Raw genomic sequence first — 16,132 nt, 5'->3', positions numbered from 1 at the left:
CCTGGGTCCCAAACCGGGAAGACGGGGCAAGGACTGCCAGCCTCGCCTCAGTCTGGCCCAGCGGGGGCGGGAGCCCAAGGCCTAGGTCTCCTCTGTCGCAACCGTTCCTAATTCCCGCCCCGAGGGAGGCGCCTCCCCTCGGAGGGCGGGCGCCGGTAGTGACCTAGGGCCCGGCCGAGCCGGCGGGCTGCAGGACGAGCTCAGGCCCCCGTGGCTCCGCGCCTGCCCGCGGCGCCTCCGGCTCCCCCCGCGCCCCGGAGCCCCGCGCGGGCCCCTGCCGAGCGCTGCCATGTCCGGTAACAGCAACGCGGCCGCGTCGGCGGTGAGTCCTGAGCAAGTGACGCTCGCAACTCGGGTTTCCGGACCAGTGGTGCAATGATTGGCTTACAGGTTGCCGCCATCTATCGTCCATTGGTCCCAACCACTATCCGTCTTCCCCGTCCCGCCCCCGCCCGAATAGCTTTTAAAGGGCCAGGCGCCGAGTTGTCCTTTGGAAGTAAGGAGATCAGCAGGGGGCGGGCGGGGTTGAGAATGGAGGGGCTGTCTGGAGCGGAGGGGTCCCCGTTCCTGCGCGGATCTGGGTGGGATTCCTCCACGGCTGGCATCCACGGCTCTAGGTTTAGTTGACCCAGCCCAGGAAAGTTCGTGTGCAGAACACGGGGTGCGGTTCCCGGGATCCTTTCACACGAGGCGGGGCCGCCATCTTGGGAAGGCGTCCCCCCTGCAGAGGGGACGGCGCGCCCCGTCTCCCAGCGGTACCCAAAGGCCTTGGCGTGCAGCGTCTCCCCTTTTTCCGTTTTAGCAGCCACCTAGCCCCAGCCTGCTCGAAAAACCTCAGCTGACAGCGCGGCCACTGCCCCGGGGGGCGCCGGCGCTTCCTCCCCCCGCCCCCCTCGCAGCTCTGGCCGGGCGCGGAGGCGAACCCCGAGCGTGCGGGCCGCCCCCGAGATAAAGAGGCGGCGGCGCTTATCTCCCCGCCCAGCCTGCCGGCGACTGGGTGCTCGGCCGTTGCAGACGTGCCCGAGCACTGGACTGCGGGTGGGAAGCCCTCTGCCCACTATTGGCCGTGCGCCCTGGACAAGCCGCTTCACCCTCGGAGCCGGCCGACACGGCCCCAAAGGTGCCTGCCCTGGCTACCCGATAGGTGGCTATGAAGATTAAACGGTAGCTCCAGCGTATACATGCTAAATAAAGAAGCTGTAGTGGAACAATTTGACTTAAATATGCTCTGCAGCGTCAATGAAATTAAGGGATTGTTGGGACCTAGCAGGACCTTACAGTCCTTTCTGTTGTCTCCCTGTGGCCCAGAATTTTAGTGGCTATGTGTAGCATTACAGTCCTAGCCTAATTTGCTCAGGTCCCCGAGGGTTTATTTTTTAGAGAATTGGTAGCAATGGAAAAGACGAATCCAAGAGCAACCAGCTGTCACCTCCTCAGATGCCTGCCTGGCAAAAGAGCTCCATGGGATAAAGGTCGCAGAACAGGGAAGTTGAAAGTATCTGCGCTGGCTACTGTCAGATCTAGAAAGAAATAGGACCTCACATTGAAGAACCCAGTTCTACTTGCTTGGCACTGAACACCTTTGTCCTGGAAGGAGAAAGAGTTTTTTGAGTTCTTGGTTTGATTTTTGGTGTCCCAATATTTCCTTGTTGGTGAAACCAGAGGCAGCAGCCTAAGTGAGTGCCTCTTAGTCTTAAAGAACATCAAAGGCAGAAGATACTTGGGTCCAAACCTCTTCATTTTATAGATAAACAGTAAGTACTGATGGGATGATGTGCTCAAGGTCACCCAGCCAAGAGGCTGAGCAGGACTGTACATCAGATCCATTGACCCCAGTCCTTTATGTATCATTCCTACTGGATTAGGGGATTCATAGTTTGGCAGCTTTCGCTAGTACTTGGATCTAGGTGGCACGGAAGTTTCCTTAAGTGCCTGCTCTGTTGTGGATGCTGAACTTGTCCTCAGTGACTCAGCATCTAAGTTCCCCTGTGTGGCCCCAGCTGCCCTGCCGCTGCCTGCTGCAGGCGCCACCCTCTCTGTGGCCAGGCTGATGGTTCCTTATCTCTTTACCCACCTGGCTATGTGCAGCACTCCCACTGCCTTGGCCAGGATGGGCTTATGAGTTACAGTGTCCTGGTTATTGCAGCAATAGCAGATCCTACTATCGTTTCTCTCTGGTCTCTGCTTCTCTGGGACTGTGAGGAGGGCAGAAGGTACTGAGGAAAGTAAAGGGACAAGTCTTGGGATATTTCCGTATTCCAGGGCTCAGGCGGCCACAGGCCAGGGGCTGAAATTCCTTTCTTCCAAGCCAGTGATCCTGTTTCTTGGACAAGGTGTTAAAGAATACGGGGAACAGAGGGGACTGTGACCTGGGGAATTTTAATTTTTTTTGCAGGAGGAAAACAGCCCAAAGATGAGAGTGATTCGAGTGGGTACTCGCAAGAGCCAGGTGAGTGCAAGTACTAGGTGGAGGTTTGTTGGAAGAGTTCTGTGCTCACAGTATTATAAGTTGGGATGGGGGGGTGGGGGGCTGAGGGTTAGTTCCCAGCAGCTTGGGGATGGAGGAAATGGGGTGGCTGGGTGTTAAGTTTTATGCAGAATGGCAGATTACATTCTGTGGAAAGAGAGTTCCTGGGCTAGGGAGGTTGTTAGTGTGCAGAGGACTCCCAGACCAGACCCCTCTTCTTCCTAGGTGGGCATTCAACCCCCTTTCTGAATTCCAGTCCCTTCAGGGTTGTCCTGAGCCTATGAGCATCTGAGCCCAGGGCCGTGGCCAGGGAGGGAAAGGACTAATCCAAATTTCTGCCCCCAGCTGGCTCGCATACAGACGGACAGTGTGGTGGCAATGCTGAAAGCCTTAAACCCAGGCCTGCAGTTTGAAATCAGTGAGTTTTCCAGACAGGAATGAAAGTTAATGGGAAGCTCTTACCCACCCTGGAAGCGAGAGCACAGTGTTTCTGGCTTCATAGCCTGGCCTGTTGCCCCCAAGAACTCGTGGCTGTTCCCAGTTTGAAGGGCCCTCTCCTCTTCTACCTGGGCTAGCCGGTATTTAAGGTCTTCTGCTTTGGGTCTTTTTATGAGGGTGTCTGCTCTTGCTAGATCGTACATTCCCAAAGGGTTGGGACTGGGGCTTATGTGCCTCAGTGTCCACCTTGAATCTTAGCCTAATGCCGGGTTTAGTAGGGGCTCAATAAATGCTGATCAATGGGTGATTGACTCTCTCCTCAGTTGCTATGTCCACCACAGGGGACAAGATTCTTGATACTGCACTCTCTAAGGTAACACCACCCCCCAGTCCTTGTCCCCTTCCTCTTTCCTTACCCCGAGAAATTCACCCACACGCTTTCTTGTGTGGCAGATTGGAGAGAAGAGCCTATTTACCAAGGAGCTGGAACACGCGTTGGAGAAGAATGAGTGAGTGACAGGAGAGTGGCCCAGCCTCCTGCTAGGACCCCAGTGGCATCAGACCCCTAGGTATCAGCGAGGCTGGGCTGAGACCCTTGGAGAGGCTCAAGGAGGAGTTATGTGTGTTTTTTTAGGCATCAGAAAAGGAGAGCATCCTGGTTCTGAGCCATCCAGCTGTCTGGAGTGCAAGATTGAGTGGGAGGGGTAGGGTAGGAGAGTGGGGAGAAAGGGAGCAGGTCTCAGAGTCCTGAGGTCTCTAAGAGGCCTGCTTCTAGAATTGCTCCTGGCTCTGCCACTGAAATAGAGGCAGAGGTAGGTAGAGAAGAGGGGGAGGCCTGCTGCCCGACCCCTTCTCCTTGTCCCCTATCCCATCTCTCTAGAGTGGACCTGGTTGTTCACTCCCTGAAGGACCTGCCCACTGTGCTTCCTCCAGGCTTCACCATTGGAGCCATATGCAAGTAAGTGGCCTCTGAGTCGGCCGGGGCTGGGGAGGGGTGGGAGTAGGCAGCAAGTTGACCTTGGCTTTTCCCTTTAGGACTTCGCCCTCTGCCTCTAGGGTTTTCTCCCCTGCCCCGAGGAGTATTAAACATGGTAGAAAAGCTCAGAAAATGCCAGTTAGTTGGTTATCAAGAGAAACGAAGTGATCTGAGCTGAGAACTCTGATTCTGTGACCCTCCCTCCACCCCTAGGCGAGAAAACCCCTATGATGCTGTTGTCTTTCACCCAAAATTTGTTGGGAAGACTCTAGAAACCTTGCCAGAGAAGAGGTGAGTGGGGCCTGGATAGGTGGAATATGCACAGAAGATGGAGGGTTGGAAGGAAGAGGAATGGAACAGTGCCTGCCTAGGGTTAAATTTCCTTTTAAACCCTCTCTCTGAGCAGCGTGGTGGGAACCAGCTCCCTGCGGAGAGCAGCCCAGCTGCAGAGAAAGTTCCCACATCTGGAGTTCAAGAGTATTGTATCCTTTTAGAGAGGACAGCAGCTAGCAACCAGGTGGAAGAGGAGGTCCAGAGGAGCCCAGTCCTGAAAGTGGAAGGGACTTCCAGAAGTAGACCATGGAGGCCGTGGGTTGTCTGTCTTCCCATTCATCCACTCATCCATCCAACCACTCATAATCCCTTCCTATTTTCTCAGCCCTAGACAAGTGCTTGGCACTGGGGATAATGGTGAGCAAGGTCAGCATTGTCCCTGCTCATATAGAGTTTACATTTTGGTTTGGGAGACAAACAGGCATTAATAATACAGAGTGATCCTGAATAGTGATTACTATGGGGGCGTGAAAGGGAGTATGGAGAGTATTTCCACTTTTATTTTCCGTATTGTTTTGATTTTTACAACGAACATGTATGTTTTAAAAAACTAAAATAGTATGTGCTCCAATGTGCAAAGTAAGGAATTCTCTGGCAGCTTCTAACTAGAACATCTAAACACAGACTTCGGGGTCAAGGAAGGTTTCTGAGAGATCTTTGTAACCTTGGGCAATTTATTTAACCTACCATTTTCCTCATCTGTAAAATGTAGATAGTAAAACCTACCTCATAGAGTTTCTGTGAAAATTAAATGAGTTGACATATGTACATAGCACTTTAGAATAGTATCTGGCATGTAGTATGAGGTATTAGCTGTTCCCATTAAGCTAAGAACCAAAAATGAGAGGTTAGCCAGTTAGAAAGTTTCAGGCAGAGGACAAGGCTTATGGTCCTTAGCATCTCTCCACAGCGGGGAAACCTCAACACACGGCTTCAGAAGCTGGACGAGCTGCGGGAGTTCAGTGCCATCATCTTAGCCGCGGCTGGCCTGCAGCGCATGGGCTGGCAGAACCGAGTGGGGCAGGTAGGGGCTATCCCTATTCCCTCCCCAGTTAATCTTTGTCCCCTTCCTGCCTATCTGCTATTTCGGACACCTTGTCTCTAACACTATAAGCTGAAAACAAGTCCCGGGCTGGGAAGATTGGCAATCAGAGGCCAGACTTCTTTTGCCTGTACATGCTTTCTCTGTGATAGGGAAGCCCTATCTCACTGTCCTGTGCCTTTAGTTACCCCCATCTCCATGCTTCTGCTCCCACAGATTCTGCACCCTGAGGAATGCATGTATGCTGTGGGTCAGGTATGCTTGGCCAAGGAGCTGATTGTACAACCTTCTGCATCTGCTTCCCCTAGCATAAAAGTTCCTAGGAAGGGGCCTTGGGACGCTACTCTACCAAAAGGCCTTGGGGAGCACGTGGAAGTGGGCTGGTTCCTATCCTTAGCTCCATTGGTTGGGAAAAGATTGGGCCTGATGTTCTTCCATCAGGGGGCCCTGGGTGTGGAAGTCCGAGCAAAGGACCAGGACATCTTGGATCTGGTGGGTGTGTTGCATGATCCTGAGACTCTGCTTTGCTGCATTGCCGAACGGGCCTTCCTGAAGCACCTGGTAGGCCATGTGTTCCACATGTGGAATGCTGGGGCAGGAGCTGGAAAGGGTAGTGGGGAGATTCCTCAAATTGATGCTCTGTATTTAGTGGTAACTCATTCTCGAATGTTGTGTATGAAGAGGACTGGGGCCCTAGCCGCCTTTTCAGTTATGCCCTCACAGATCTATGGATTTCTGAGGACTCTGGTCACAGGGTAGTTAAGGGTCTTTGGAGCTCACAGGAAGAACTTCTTACTGCAGGAAGGAGGCTGCAGCGTACCAGTAGCAGTGCACACAGCTATTAAGGATGGACAAGTAAGCAGGGAAGACGGGTGGAGGGAAGGAAGGACTGTGGCATTTCTCCCTGTGCATCCCAAATTGCCAGCAAGCAGAGCCCAGGTTTCTAAGCAGTTTCCTCTCAGGATATATATACTTAGACAACTGCTTTCTTTCCCAGCTGTACCTGACTGGAGGAGTCTGGAGTCTGGATGGCTCAGATAGCATGCAAGAGACCATGCAGGCCACTATCCATGTCCCTGCCCAGGTACCAAGGCGAGGGTGAGGGTAAGAAGTCTGCCTCATCTCTCCTTTTGTGCTCACCAATTTCAATCTTTTTCCCTCATGCAGCATGAAGATGGCCCTGAAGATGATCCACAGCTAGTGGGCATTACTGCCCAGAACATTCCACGAGTAGCCCAGCTGGCTGCCGAGAACCTGGGCATCAGCCTGGCCAACTTGTTGCTGAACAAAGGAGCCAAGAACATCTTGGACATTGCACGGCAGCTTAATGATGCCCACTAACTGGTCTATGGGGCACAGGTGCCTGGGTTGCTACTGTCCAGTGCCTGCATCCCAGCCCTCAGTGCCCCATTCTTGTTGCCAACTGGATTGCCGCAGTCCAGGGGGTTGAACTGCAGGGTCAACTTCCAGGGGCTGCCTTGTCTGTTCAGTAGGTGGGGCTTCATCTCTACTGAGTCCAAGCCTTTGAGTATAACCAACCTTACTAATAAACCAGCTCTGCAGGTGTCTTTTGTTTTGGTGGAGTTGCAGGAAAGGACAAACACAAAACCCTTTATTCCTTCAGAGGCTGGGAACTCTGTCCAAAGCTCTTCTGAACCCTCGTTTCTGCCTCAATAGTTCTCATTTCACCTCAAAACAATAACTTATGTCCCAGGGACACCCAAGAGCAAGCTATAATCTTAAAATCCTATACTTTGCTCTCTCCTGTTAACCAGTCTTCTAACTGGTAGTCCTCCCACTACAGTACCCTCAGGAGAACAGAGGGATCTAAGTCATCCATCCTACAACACTTTGAGGCAAAATGAAAACAGGACACGTTTTAAAAAAATCCTTTAATAAAATCAGTCCATCTGAAACTTCCCAATACCTAAGGTACTACTCCTGGGTAGGGTAGCTGCTCAATTCCAGTTCGGAAGCCTGCGGAGGCTGGGCCCAGGCGGGGATCACCGGATTGTGCTGGTACCTAGCTCGGGGCTGCGGGGAGCGGGGAGGCCTGGCTGTTCGTCCGCCCCGCGGGAACGCCGGGACCCGGCCTCGCAGCACAGCCCGTGGGCGCCCGGCGCCGGGAGGCTGCACGTCCCGGTCTGTCCCCGCCGCTCCGCACAGGCCTGGAACGAAGATGGAGGGAGCGATGGGGAAGGCCTGGGGTCTGGCCGCAGAGGGGACGCCCGGACTAATTTAAGGACCGAAGTCTCCTCCACCAAAGCCTGGAAGGAAGTCAACAGCCATGTGTGAGGGGGCGACTAAGCACCGAGCTGGAGAAGCTGAGGGGCTCCGCCGGCGACTCACCTTCCGGGGCCGCGGCCGCTCCCCTCAGCCTACGTCAGCGCAGCGGGCCCGGCCTTCCAGAAGGTGCCGCAGCCCGTCCACCCCCAGAGGGCAGGGCGGCTGGGCCACAGCTCCGGCCGCGAGGCCTCCGCGGTGGCTCCGGGCCGGAGAAGGGGAGCGGGCCGCGAGCCCGCGCAGGGAGGGCGGCCGGCCGGCCGGCGGCGGCGGCGCGGGGAGGGGGCAGCCGACCTCCGTGGCTCAGCTCTTTCCGTGAGGGCTGTGGTGGCCCTTAAAAGGGCCTTTGTGGTGGCACGGGGAGGGCCGGGCTGCCGGGCGCAGCGCCCTCAGTACTCCTGAGAGGCCTGGCTGGCCTTCTTGCCGCCCGCGGGCGCCTTCGGGCCCACGGAGGCACTGGTCTTCTTGGGCAGCAGCACGGCCTGGATGTTGGGCAGGACGCCTCCCTGCGCGATCGTCACGCCGCCCAGCAGCTTGTTGAGCTCCTCGTCGTTGCGGATGGCCAGCTGCAGGTGGCGCGGGATGATGCGCGTCTTCTTGTTGTCGCGGGCCGCGTTGCCCGCCAGCTCCAGGATCTCGGCCGTCAGGTACTCCAGCACGGCCGCCAGGTACACGGGCGCGCCGGCGCCCACCCTCTCGGCGTAGTGGCCCTTCCGCAGCAGCCGGTGAACGCGGCCCACTGGGAACTGGAGGCCGGCGCGCGACGAGCGCGACTTGGCTTTGGCGCGGGCCTTGCCTCCAGTCTTGCCGCGGCCGGACATTCTGCGTGAGGTAGACGAGCGGTGAGAAGCAGCGAGGAGAGGCCGACACTCAGCCGTCCGCCGCAGTCCAACTACTGCCGCGAAAGCCCAGGGGCCGTCCTTATAAGCCTCCAGGGCACACCTCTGCGCCCCCCTGATTGGCTCTTTTCGGTAAAGGCGCCTCTGATTGGTAGCAGTTTAGCCTTCAGTGACGCGTCTCAGCTGAAGGAGCGCGACAGCCGATTGGTCGAATTTGAAAACCTTCTGCCCGGGGAAAATGGCGAGGAGCAGTGGCTGCTTACGGCCAACTACTGCCTCGCGTAGCCAATCCGCGGAAAGCGCGCGAGATTTAAACGCCACAGCGGGAGACCAAAACCGGAAGACAGAGAGGGTGGAGTCTAAAGCCACCTCCAGAGCCCTTGGGAAAAGTGTGGGGCCTGGGGTTTTCACAGGAAAAGGATGAGCACTGTAAGTACCTCTGCCACCCCTTCCAGCTGTCACTTCCTCCTCCCTCCTATCCAACAAAGGGAGAGTGAAAAAGGAAAGAAACGAGAGCCCGTGCAAGTTCCGATCCCATACCCGAGAGCAGACAGCTCCAATCCATGGCCCTTCATGCCACCTGACATATCACGGTTTCAGTATTTATTCAACGTGTTCTGTCTGGTCTGTTTTTTCTGCTCACAATCTTGCTAGAAGGGGCCTGGTGTACTGGGGGGTAAAGGATGGGGCAGAGAGAGGCACCTTCTTGGAGGAAGTGCCTCCACCAACCCTCCCAATTTACCCTAAAATGCCCATATCGGAAACACACCTACAGGAACAAGAAAAAGACATTTTATTGTTACCACTGGGAGCACCTGTGTCCCCAATCCCCACAGTCCCATCTCCTTTTACTAATTAGAATCCTTAATTTATAGTCTAATGTGAAGTCATCTTCAAGCCTGTGTCCCTATCACCAACCAGGGTTCTATTCACAGGCCCAACATATTCCTTGAAAGAGTTGTGGAAAACATAACAGCTGCAGTTTCCCACCTTAGGGGGCTGCAAAGACAAGATGGATTGGGAGAGTGGCAAGTTGAAGAAAACTACAGGCAAAGTCCAGTCAATAGTCATTGGAGGGCAAGAAAGGCCCATTATGTCAATAATCACAGGGGAAGGAAATGCTAAGGAGAATGAAGGGTGGGAGGGGCCTGGCTGAGAGGCAATCTTGGTCTAGAACGAGGTTGGCCTGAGTCAGGAACCCTGGGGACTATGAAGTAAAGGGCAATGATCAGGGAACTCAGACATCATAGAAGAGTCGGACAAGCTGGTATCGAATGGAGAAGGTGAGAGCACTGCCCAGGATCTGCAAGGAAAAATGGACTACAGTAAAAACCATGGAAAAAGGGAGACAAGGAGGTGTAAACCCCATCCCCAACCACACCTGTAGCAGCAGCAGGAGCAGCGTGAGGTTTCTCTCATGCATGGGCCCGAAGACTTTAAGTAGCAAGTTGATAAGGGTCATGTTGTTACACTCGGTGAAGGCACCATCCTCATTCTCACACTGGCGCACTGTCACTAGCTGGAGACTCTCTGCTACCTGGAAAGGCCAGAGGTGGAGAGAACTTCAGCTAATACTTATGCTTATTAAATGGGGACCTGCTTAATGCTCCCAAACTCCCCTTGGATCTAATGTAGGCCTAGGTTCCTCATTCCCTGAATTCAGGATGATGGCCTAAAGCCTTAAATCCTTGTTCCTGTTACAATATGTGTTTTTTTAAAAACTGGTTTTAGAGAGAGAGGAAGGGAGGGGGGGAGGGGACATAAATGTAAGAAACTTCCATCAGCTGCCTCCCACACACACCCTGACTGGGGATCAAGCCCACAACCTGGGCACCTGACTGGGAATCAAACTGGCGACCCTTTGGTACACAGGACGGCACTCAACCAACTGAGCCACACCAGTCAGGGCCCCTGTTACCTTTAGAATAAAGGTGCCCAAGAAAGAGAGGCTATTGGTCTTGAACTTGGAATAGCTCATCTCCAGTTTGCCTGTGTTGGTATTAAGTCTGCAGGGGGAAGAGAGCTTTATGTAACTGGGGCACTACTTAAAGTGTGGTTATTTAATAGGAAGAGCACTGAATGTGGAGTCAAACAACTTATCCATTTCTGGCTCTGTTACTTACTACTGTGATCAGAGCTACAGGGAACATTACATGAGATTATGTAAGTAAATGTGCTCTATAATTTATAAAATGCTAACCACATGGAAACAGTCAGCCCACCTTTGGGGCCACTCCCTTTGCACAGCATATGTATAAGGCTGGCTTTATACATTTGCTCCAAGCAATAAAGCTATGATGTCCCTTCCAAGCCCCAAAGCAACTACCTGGGCACACGGTGGCGAGGGCAGGGGATGATATGCAGGAGCTGAGGCAGTGAGTAGAGAAAGTTGAACACCTGGGGCATGAAGAAGAGTAGCATGGTCTTGCTGAAGTGTCCCAAGATGCCCACCACGGCAAAGGTCATGCCAGCAAAGTAACAGAAGGTATCTCCCACAAACACCCGTGATGGGTACCTGTGTGGGGGAGAGGATCTGAGCCAGTGGCAAGAGGCATTATCAATCTTTTCTCTCATATCACACACCCTGGGCACTGGGCTAGAACTGACCCTAGTTCTGACTCAAAGACTCCATCCAGCTCTCTCAGCAACTCTCCAGACCCAAGGCCCTGAATTCATCTATTCCAGGAGCTTCACAGCACTTGTCCCCAACCACTGCTGAGTACAGAGCAATTTATGAACACTACCAATTGAAGACCCAGAAAATATTCAATACAGGTATGCACAAGTTTAGCCTCTCCATCAGGAGGTAGGTCATGATCAGGACCACACTTGCTACATGTTAAAACAGATGTCCCTCCATCTACAGGCCTACTTACCAGTTATGATAGAGCAATCCCAAGGTGGTGAAAAAAAAGGGTATCATGAAGTAGAGGGAAAAGACATGATCATCTCTACAGTCACCTTTGGAAGCAGGGGAAAAAGAAAGAAGGAAAAAGTGATAGCGACTCCTCTGTATACTGTTTTCGCCTGCTTCTAAGTTATGTCCCAAGCTTTATTGTCCACCTCTCACAAGTCACATTCAAGAACTCACTACCCTGCCCGGTCGGGTGTGGCTCAGCGGTTGAGTGTCGACCTAGGATCCAGGCGATCCGCGTTTGATTTCCGGTCAGGGCACATGCCAGGGTTGCAGGCTTGATCCCCAGTCAGGGGCGTGCAGGAGGCAGCCGATCAATGACTCTCTCATCATTGATGTTTCCATCTCTCTCTCTCCCTCTCCTTTCTTCTCTCTGAGATCAATAAAGATATATATATTTTTAAAAAACCCTTACTACCCCTTTTATGTCACCCAGGCAATTCTCAACACTCCAGCTCTTTCATGAACCCTTCCTAAACTTATTGTCTTAAATTGTTTCAGATCTAGGTTTGACTATGAACTTTACTTCCTAACTGTGTAACCTTGGTCATGAAAATTTAACTTCTCTAAGCCTAGAGCTGTTACAAAGTTTAAATGAGATATTTTAAAAGTGCTTAGTTTTAAAAAAATTTTTTTAACCCTCACCTGAGGATATTTTATCCATTGCTTTTCAGAGAGTGGGAGAGAGAAACATTGATGTGAGAGAGACACATCAATTGATTGCCTCTCACATACACTGGGATCAAACCTGCAACCCAGGTACGTGCCCTTGACCCGGAATCGATCCTGCCCACGACCCTTTGGTTTGAGGACCAACACTCTTTAACCACTGGAGCACACTGGCCAGGGCAAAAAAGTGCTTAGCTTTAACAAACACTTATTGATGTTCATTGGCCAAATACCACCAGAAACAAACTTGTAATCAAAGATGGATTTACTGACTTGTAACAAGGGAGTCTTTTGGAAACCACATCCCATGGGGAACCATGGGATGCCTCAGTAAGGGGATGTTAGGAGGATTTGTTATAGGATTTTAAGTAATTCTGAGGAAGATGCAAGGAAGCAGAGTTTTGCCCTGGTCTCGGTGCTGTCAACAGGAGTAATTCTATGAGAATCTTAGTTTTTATCTATGAAGTAGGAGGAACTGACTTAGAAGTAAGCAGCAATCACTCATGTTAGCTAGAAGAGGGGGATCTTGGTCATTTTTGTGAGATTCACAGTGTTCTTGTCTATGCTCAGACATAGTTATGGAGGGGTCTGGCCTTTGTCTTACTCTGTCATGGTCACAGAGTGATTTGGGGGTTCTATGAAATTGTTTATGTTCAATAAGAGAAGACCATGGCCTACCTATTAGTGCCAATCTAGCTATAAATGACAATGCTGCTATTTTTCTTACATTTAATAAATCTTAATTGTTATTTGCATAGTAAATACCTTCCCTTATCATCTATAGTTATTTATTTATTTTTATTGATTTGAGAGAGAAACACTGATTTGTTGTCCCACTTATTTATGCATTCTTGTATGTGCCCTGACCAGAGAACGAACCCACAACCCTGGTGTATTGGGACAATGCTCTAACCCACTGAGAGACCGGGTCAGAACTTGAATCTTCTATAATTATTAACATACTGCTTTTTTCCTGAATTCCCCAAAGCCAGATATCAGGCAACTAACTTCCTTAAGACTCAGACTTCTCTCTCCCTACCCCCAATCCCACCTACCTTTCAGCTCGACCAGGTTGAAGATGATGATGGAAGCAGAAATGACTAGGGACTGGCCAGCCTCTAGGCCATTAATTCCTGCTAGGATATTGATGGCATTGGTACAGAACACTGCCAACAGCCCCATGTAGACATAGTACAGGATTCCTGGGGAGAGAGGACAATAAGAAAAGAAGTAGCACCGAGTACAGAATGAGGATTTAAGGATATTCTTCTGAAAGAAATGATGAGTACAAAGGGTAGGATGAAGGGCCAACAGAAAGGATCTGAGAAAACACAGGGACAAAGCAGGGACACTAGGAGAATGCGGAGCACCAGGGAGGATGCTGTTGGATATCTTATGGAGTAAGGGTGCCCTGAAGTAGAGGACATACGGGCGGTAGTAGAGGGGCTACTCACCCAAGTCCAAATGCAGGCCAAAAATCGGACGAAAGGGCTTGGGTACCACAATGGTCGTGTTGCCAAAGTTGGTGAAATAGACCATGAGGAGAGGTAGTGAGGCCGCTGTGGGCAGCAGCAGCTTATGGCGCCAGCGCAGATTCAGGACATCATCCGCAAAGCCCAGGAAAATCATGCAGCAGATGGCAAGAAGCGCACCTATCAGGGCCACAAACTGGGGGAGGCTCGGGCAAGTCACGGCTCAACCCTACTCCCACTTCACCATTCCTTTCAAGAATTCCTCTTTTCCCAAGTGCCTTAGCCCCTCTCCCCAAACCCGAATAATCCCAACGCTCAGCCCGCAGCCCCGCCTCCACTAACCCACTTACTTCGTGGTGGGGGAAGGCTTCGCACTGCTCCTCTACAAAGCAGCTCAGGAAGGGGAAAGGGATGAAGCAGAAGAGAATGATCAGGAAAACGGCGCCGCTGATCACTCCCTGGGACTCTGGGCTGTGGCCCAGCAGCACGGGGGAGGGGAAAGAGAAAGGGGGCGTGGTCACTCACTAGTGCGCGCAGCGGTGACCGAACTTGGCGAGGGGTGCCACTGCCGGAGTCCCCGGTGCAGCCCAGAGTTCCCCTTCCCCCTCGCGCAGCCCTCGCCCAATGCTACCCAGCTCTGCCCCTCACCTCCCAGGCGGGCTGTCTGCTGGGTGGGCGCGGCGTCTCCGCACGCGGACGAGCACCCCAGCCCCAGCCCCTGCCTTGCCCACCCTTCCCCAGCCCTCGGCCTCGGCCCGGACCCGCGTGCCGCCGCTCACATCTGCTTCCGGCCGCATTTGTTCAGGTCCTGGCCACAGAGGCGCGCGGCGATGAAGTGGCCACGGAAGGCTGGGATGAGGGTGAGTGTGGCCACAAACCCCAGCAGCGAGCCGATCAAGTTCACCAGCAGCGGCAGCGGCAACTCCGGGAAGGCCCACATGGTGACCGACCAGAGGCCCGCTCCGCCGCCGCCTCGGCGAAGGCGCAAGCAGCGCAGAAGCCCTGAGCCCCGGCGGGGAGGAGAGCGGCTCCCCAGAGGCTGGGTGTTCCCACACCAGCCAGAGCAAAACCCTACAACTCGACTCTGCCGCCCTCCCGACGCCAGCGAGCCTCTCCCAACCTCAGCTCGGCCCGGCTGCGGTTACTTATCCACTGTTTCCGCCCGGATCTTGTTTGTAGAGCAACGACCGTTGCTGAAGGCGGAGGCGGCCATTTTTAATATGGGCAGAAGAGTGGAGACAGAATTATTTCAAACTACATCTTTTATTCGAGAATTGAGTCGTCACGTGGATACTGGAAAAGCAATGAAAGACAAAAGCAGATACGTTCCTATCATATTAAAGATGTACAACCCAAAGCGGAAAAACTCCTTGCCCTGTTCCAAGATGAACGACCCCTCTATCACGCGTCTGACGCCACTTACTCTTAGCTCCACGTCAGTTTTAGCTCCGTCGGCCGCTGCGGGTCACATTTAAAGGGCCAGTATCCTGAGTTTCCTCTGGGATAGCTCTGAAGTGGGGAAGACCGCTACTGGGCGCCGAGGGCGGGGGAGGCAAGAGGGACGCGCCCGCGGAGCAGCACCTGCTCCTGTGGAAAACCTGTTCCCAATGTAGTCGGAAGCCAAGGTAAATACAACGCAGTTCCTGAAACGCAGCTACAGTTGGGAAGATGATGTAAATTCTAAAGCACAGACTGAAAAAGCCCTACTCCGTGTTTTCCTTGTCCTTGGTCTTGCTGCTTTTGCCCGGGCACCCCACCCATCCTACGCGCCCCCTCAGGGGCATTAGTTGCAACCAGCACTGCCCCCGCAGGGGCCCGGCGTGCCCTCAGGTCCTGGAGTTCGCCGGCGCCTGACCGTCGGGGGTGGCGGCGGGGTCGCGCGCCCTGCGCGAGGCCTCGGAGGGGCGGCGGGCGGTGCAGGGCGCCCGCGCCGGGGAGCGCTCCGCCCGGCCGCTTCCGCCAGGTTCCCGCGCCTCTTGCTTGGCACGTTTCCTTGCGAGGAACGGTTCACCACCGGCGTCTTCCTGGTCTTCCATCCACCCACAGCTCTGAGGTGGCCAGCGAGTTCGGAAGACGACTGGACTCGAGCGTCCGGCACTTGGTCCGCTCCTTGGGATATGAGGGGCTTGAGGAGGAAGGGTTGGGTTGGCTTTTTGGCCAAAGATAGTCCCCCTCGTCCCTCAAAACCAGGTGTGAAATATCTCTTCTACTTGAAGGTGGCTCTAATTAACAACAAAACCCATCTATTTATAAAGCGTACTATGTATATATGAAGTAATCCCTGTAATTTACATGCTATAAGTCCATCAAATTTTCAGGGCTTCCTATCCGTCTGGTACCGCTTTCCTGTGCGTGCGCCCACTCGCGCTCCTCTGTCCTCGGGCCGGAAGCTCCCTGGAGGAAAGTTTTCTGTCCCATAGGCTGCCCCGCGGGCCCGAGGGCACACAGACGTCTGTATGCGAGGCGTCTCCACTCACCATGCGCCTGGGCCCGAAAGGGGGCAGGGCAATAGGGGCACATGGATAGAGCCTTTAGTTGTGATCAAAGGAGGTGATAAGCGCGTGAGGAAGAACAGCATCTCCAAAGATTTCGGCAAGTGGAAGGAGTGGGACAGCCTCCGAGGCAGGCAAAGCGAGAGGCCGGGCGCCGGTGGAGGGAGGAGCTCCGGGAGCCCCGAGGCGGCAGCCTTCGGCCCTCGG

General features: G+C 53.5%; 3 protein-coding genes and 1 long non-coding RNA gene across 8 annotated transcripts; 1 reads left to right on the top strand and 3 right to left on the bottom strand.

The window, feature by feature from the left end:
• The first annotated feature begins 250 nt into the window (after positions 1–250).
• On the top strand, positions 251–6,822 carry HMBS (hydroxymethylbilane synthase). 4 transcript variants are annotated; one of them, XM_016207674.2, is made up of 14 exons: positions 251–322; positions 2,396–2,449; positions 2,813–2,885; positions 3,229–3,278; positions 3,359–3,414; positions 3,786–3,863; positions 4,095–4,172; positions 4,288–4,363; positions 5,125–5,238; positions 5,473–5,511; positions 5,698–5,817; positions 6,058–6,111; positions 6,254–6,340; positions 6,424–6,822. In XM_016207674.2, the coding sequence occupies exons 1-14, from the start codon at positions 290–292 to the stop codon at positions 6,595–6,597; spliced, it is 1,086 nt and encodes a 361-aa protein (XP_016063160.2). In that variant the 5' UTR covers positions 251–289; the 3' UTR covers positions 6,598–6,822. The 4 variants fall into 4 exon arrangements, with proteins under 4 accessions (XP_016063160.2, XP_016063161.1, XP_016063163.1 ...); XM_016207675.2 differs by lacking the exon at positions 251–322 and adding an exon at positions 1,030–1,754; XM_016207677.2 differs by lacking the exon at positions 251–322 and adding an exon at positions 1,046–1,120.
• Positions 6,823–7,133: 311 nt separating this feature from the next.
• On the bottom strand, positions 7,134–7,782 carry LOC107533098 (uncharacterized). Its single transcript, XR_001602820.2, has 2 exons — positions 7,606–7,782; positions 7,134–7,523 (listed from the first exon to the last, which is right to left on the bottom strand). It is a non-coding gene; the product is annotated as an uncharacterized LOC107533098 (long non-coding RNA).
• A 12-nt stretch (positions 7,783–7,794) lies between these two features.
• On the bottom strand, positions 7,795–9,065 carry H2AX (H2A.X variant histone). The gene has a single exon (XM_016207673.2). It carries the CDS (start codon positions 8,358–8,360, stop codon positions 7,929–7,931), a length of 432 nt encoding a protein of 143 aa, XP_016063159.2. The 5' UTR covers positions 8,361–9,065; the 3' UTR covers positions 7,795–7,928.
• An 83-nt stretch (positions 9,066–9,148) lies between these two features.
• DPAGT1 (dolichyl-phosphate N-acetylglucosaminephosphotransferase 1) lies at positions 9,149–14,466 on the bottom strand. Of its 2 annotated transcripts, XM_016207670.2 has the most exons (9): positions 14,213–14,466; positions 13,784–13,904; positions 13,416–13,629; positions 13,017–13,163; positions 11,255–11,339; positions 10,705–10,893; positions 10,297–10,384; positions 9,760–9,915; positions 9,149–9,681 (listed from the first exon to the last, which is right to left on the bottom strand). In XM_016207670.2, exons 1-9 carry the CDS (start codon positions 14,371–14,373, stop codon positions 9,616–9,618), a joined length of 1,227 nt encoding a protein of 408 aa, XP_016063156.1. In that variant the 5' UTR covers positions 14,374–14,466; the 3' UTR covers positions 9,149–9,615. The 2 variants fall into 2 exon arrangements, with proteins under 2 accessions (XP_016063156.1, XP_016063157.1); XM_016207671.2 differs by lacking the exon at positions 10,297–10,384 and having other exon boundaries at positions 10,776–10,893.
• Between the last annotated feature and the right edge of the window lie 1,666 nt (positions 14,467–16,132).

This window comes from Miniopterus natalensis, chromosome 11 (assembly GCF_054644295.1).
Source record: "Miniopterus natalensis isolate mMinNat1 chromosome 11, mMinNat1.hap1, whole genome shotgun sequence".
Lineage (NCBI taxonomy): Eukaryota > Metazoa > Chordata > Mammalia > Chiroptera > Miniopteridae > Miniopterus > Miniopterus natalensis.
The sequence above is the reverse complement of the archived record's forward strand: the minus strand, read 5'-3'. Positions and strand labels throughout refer to the sequence as shown.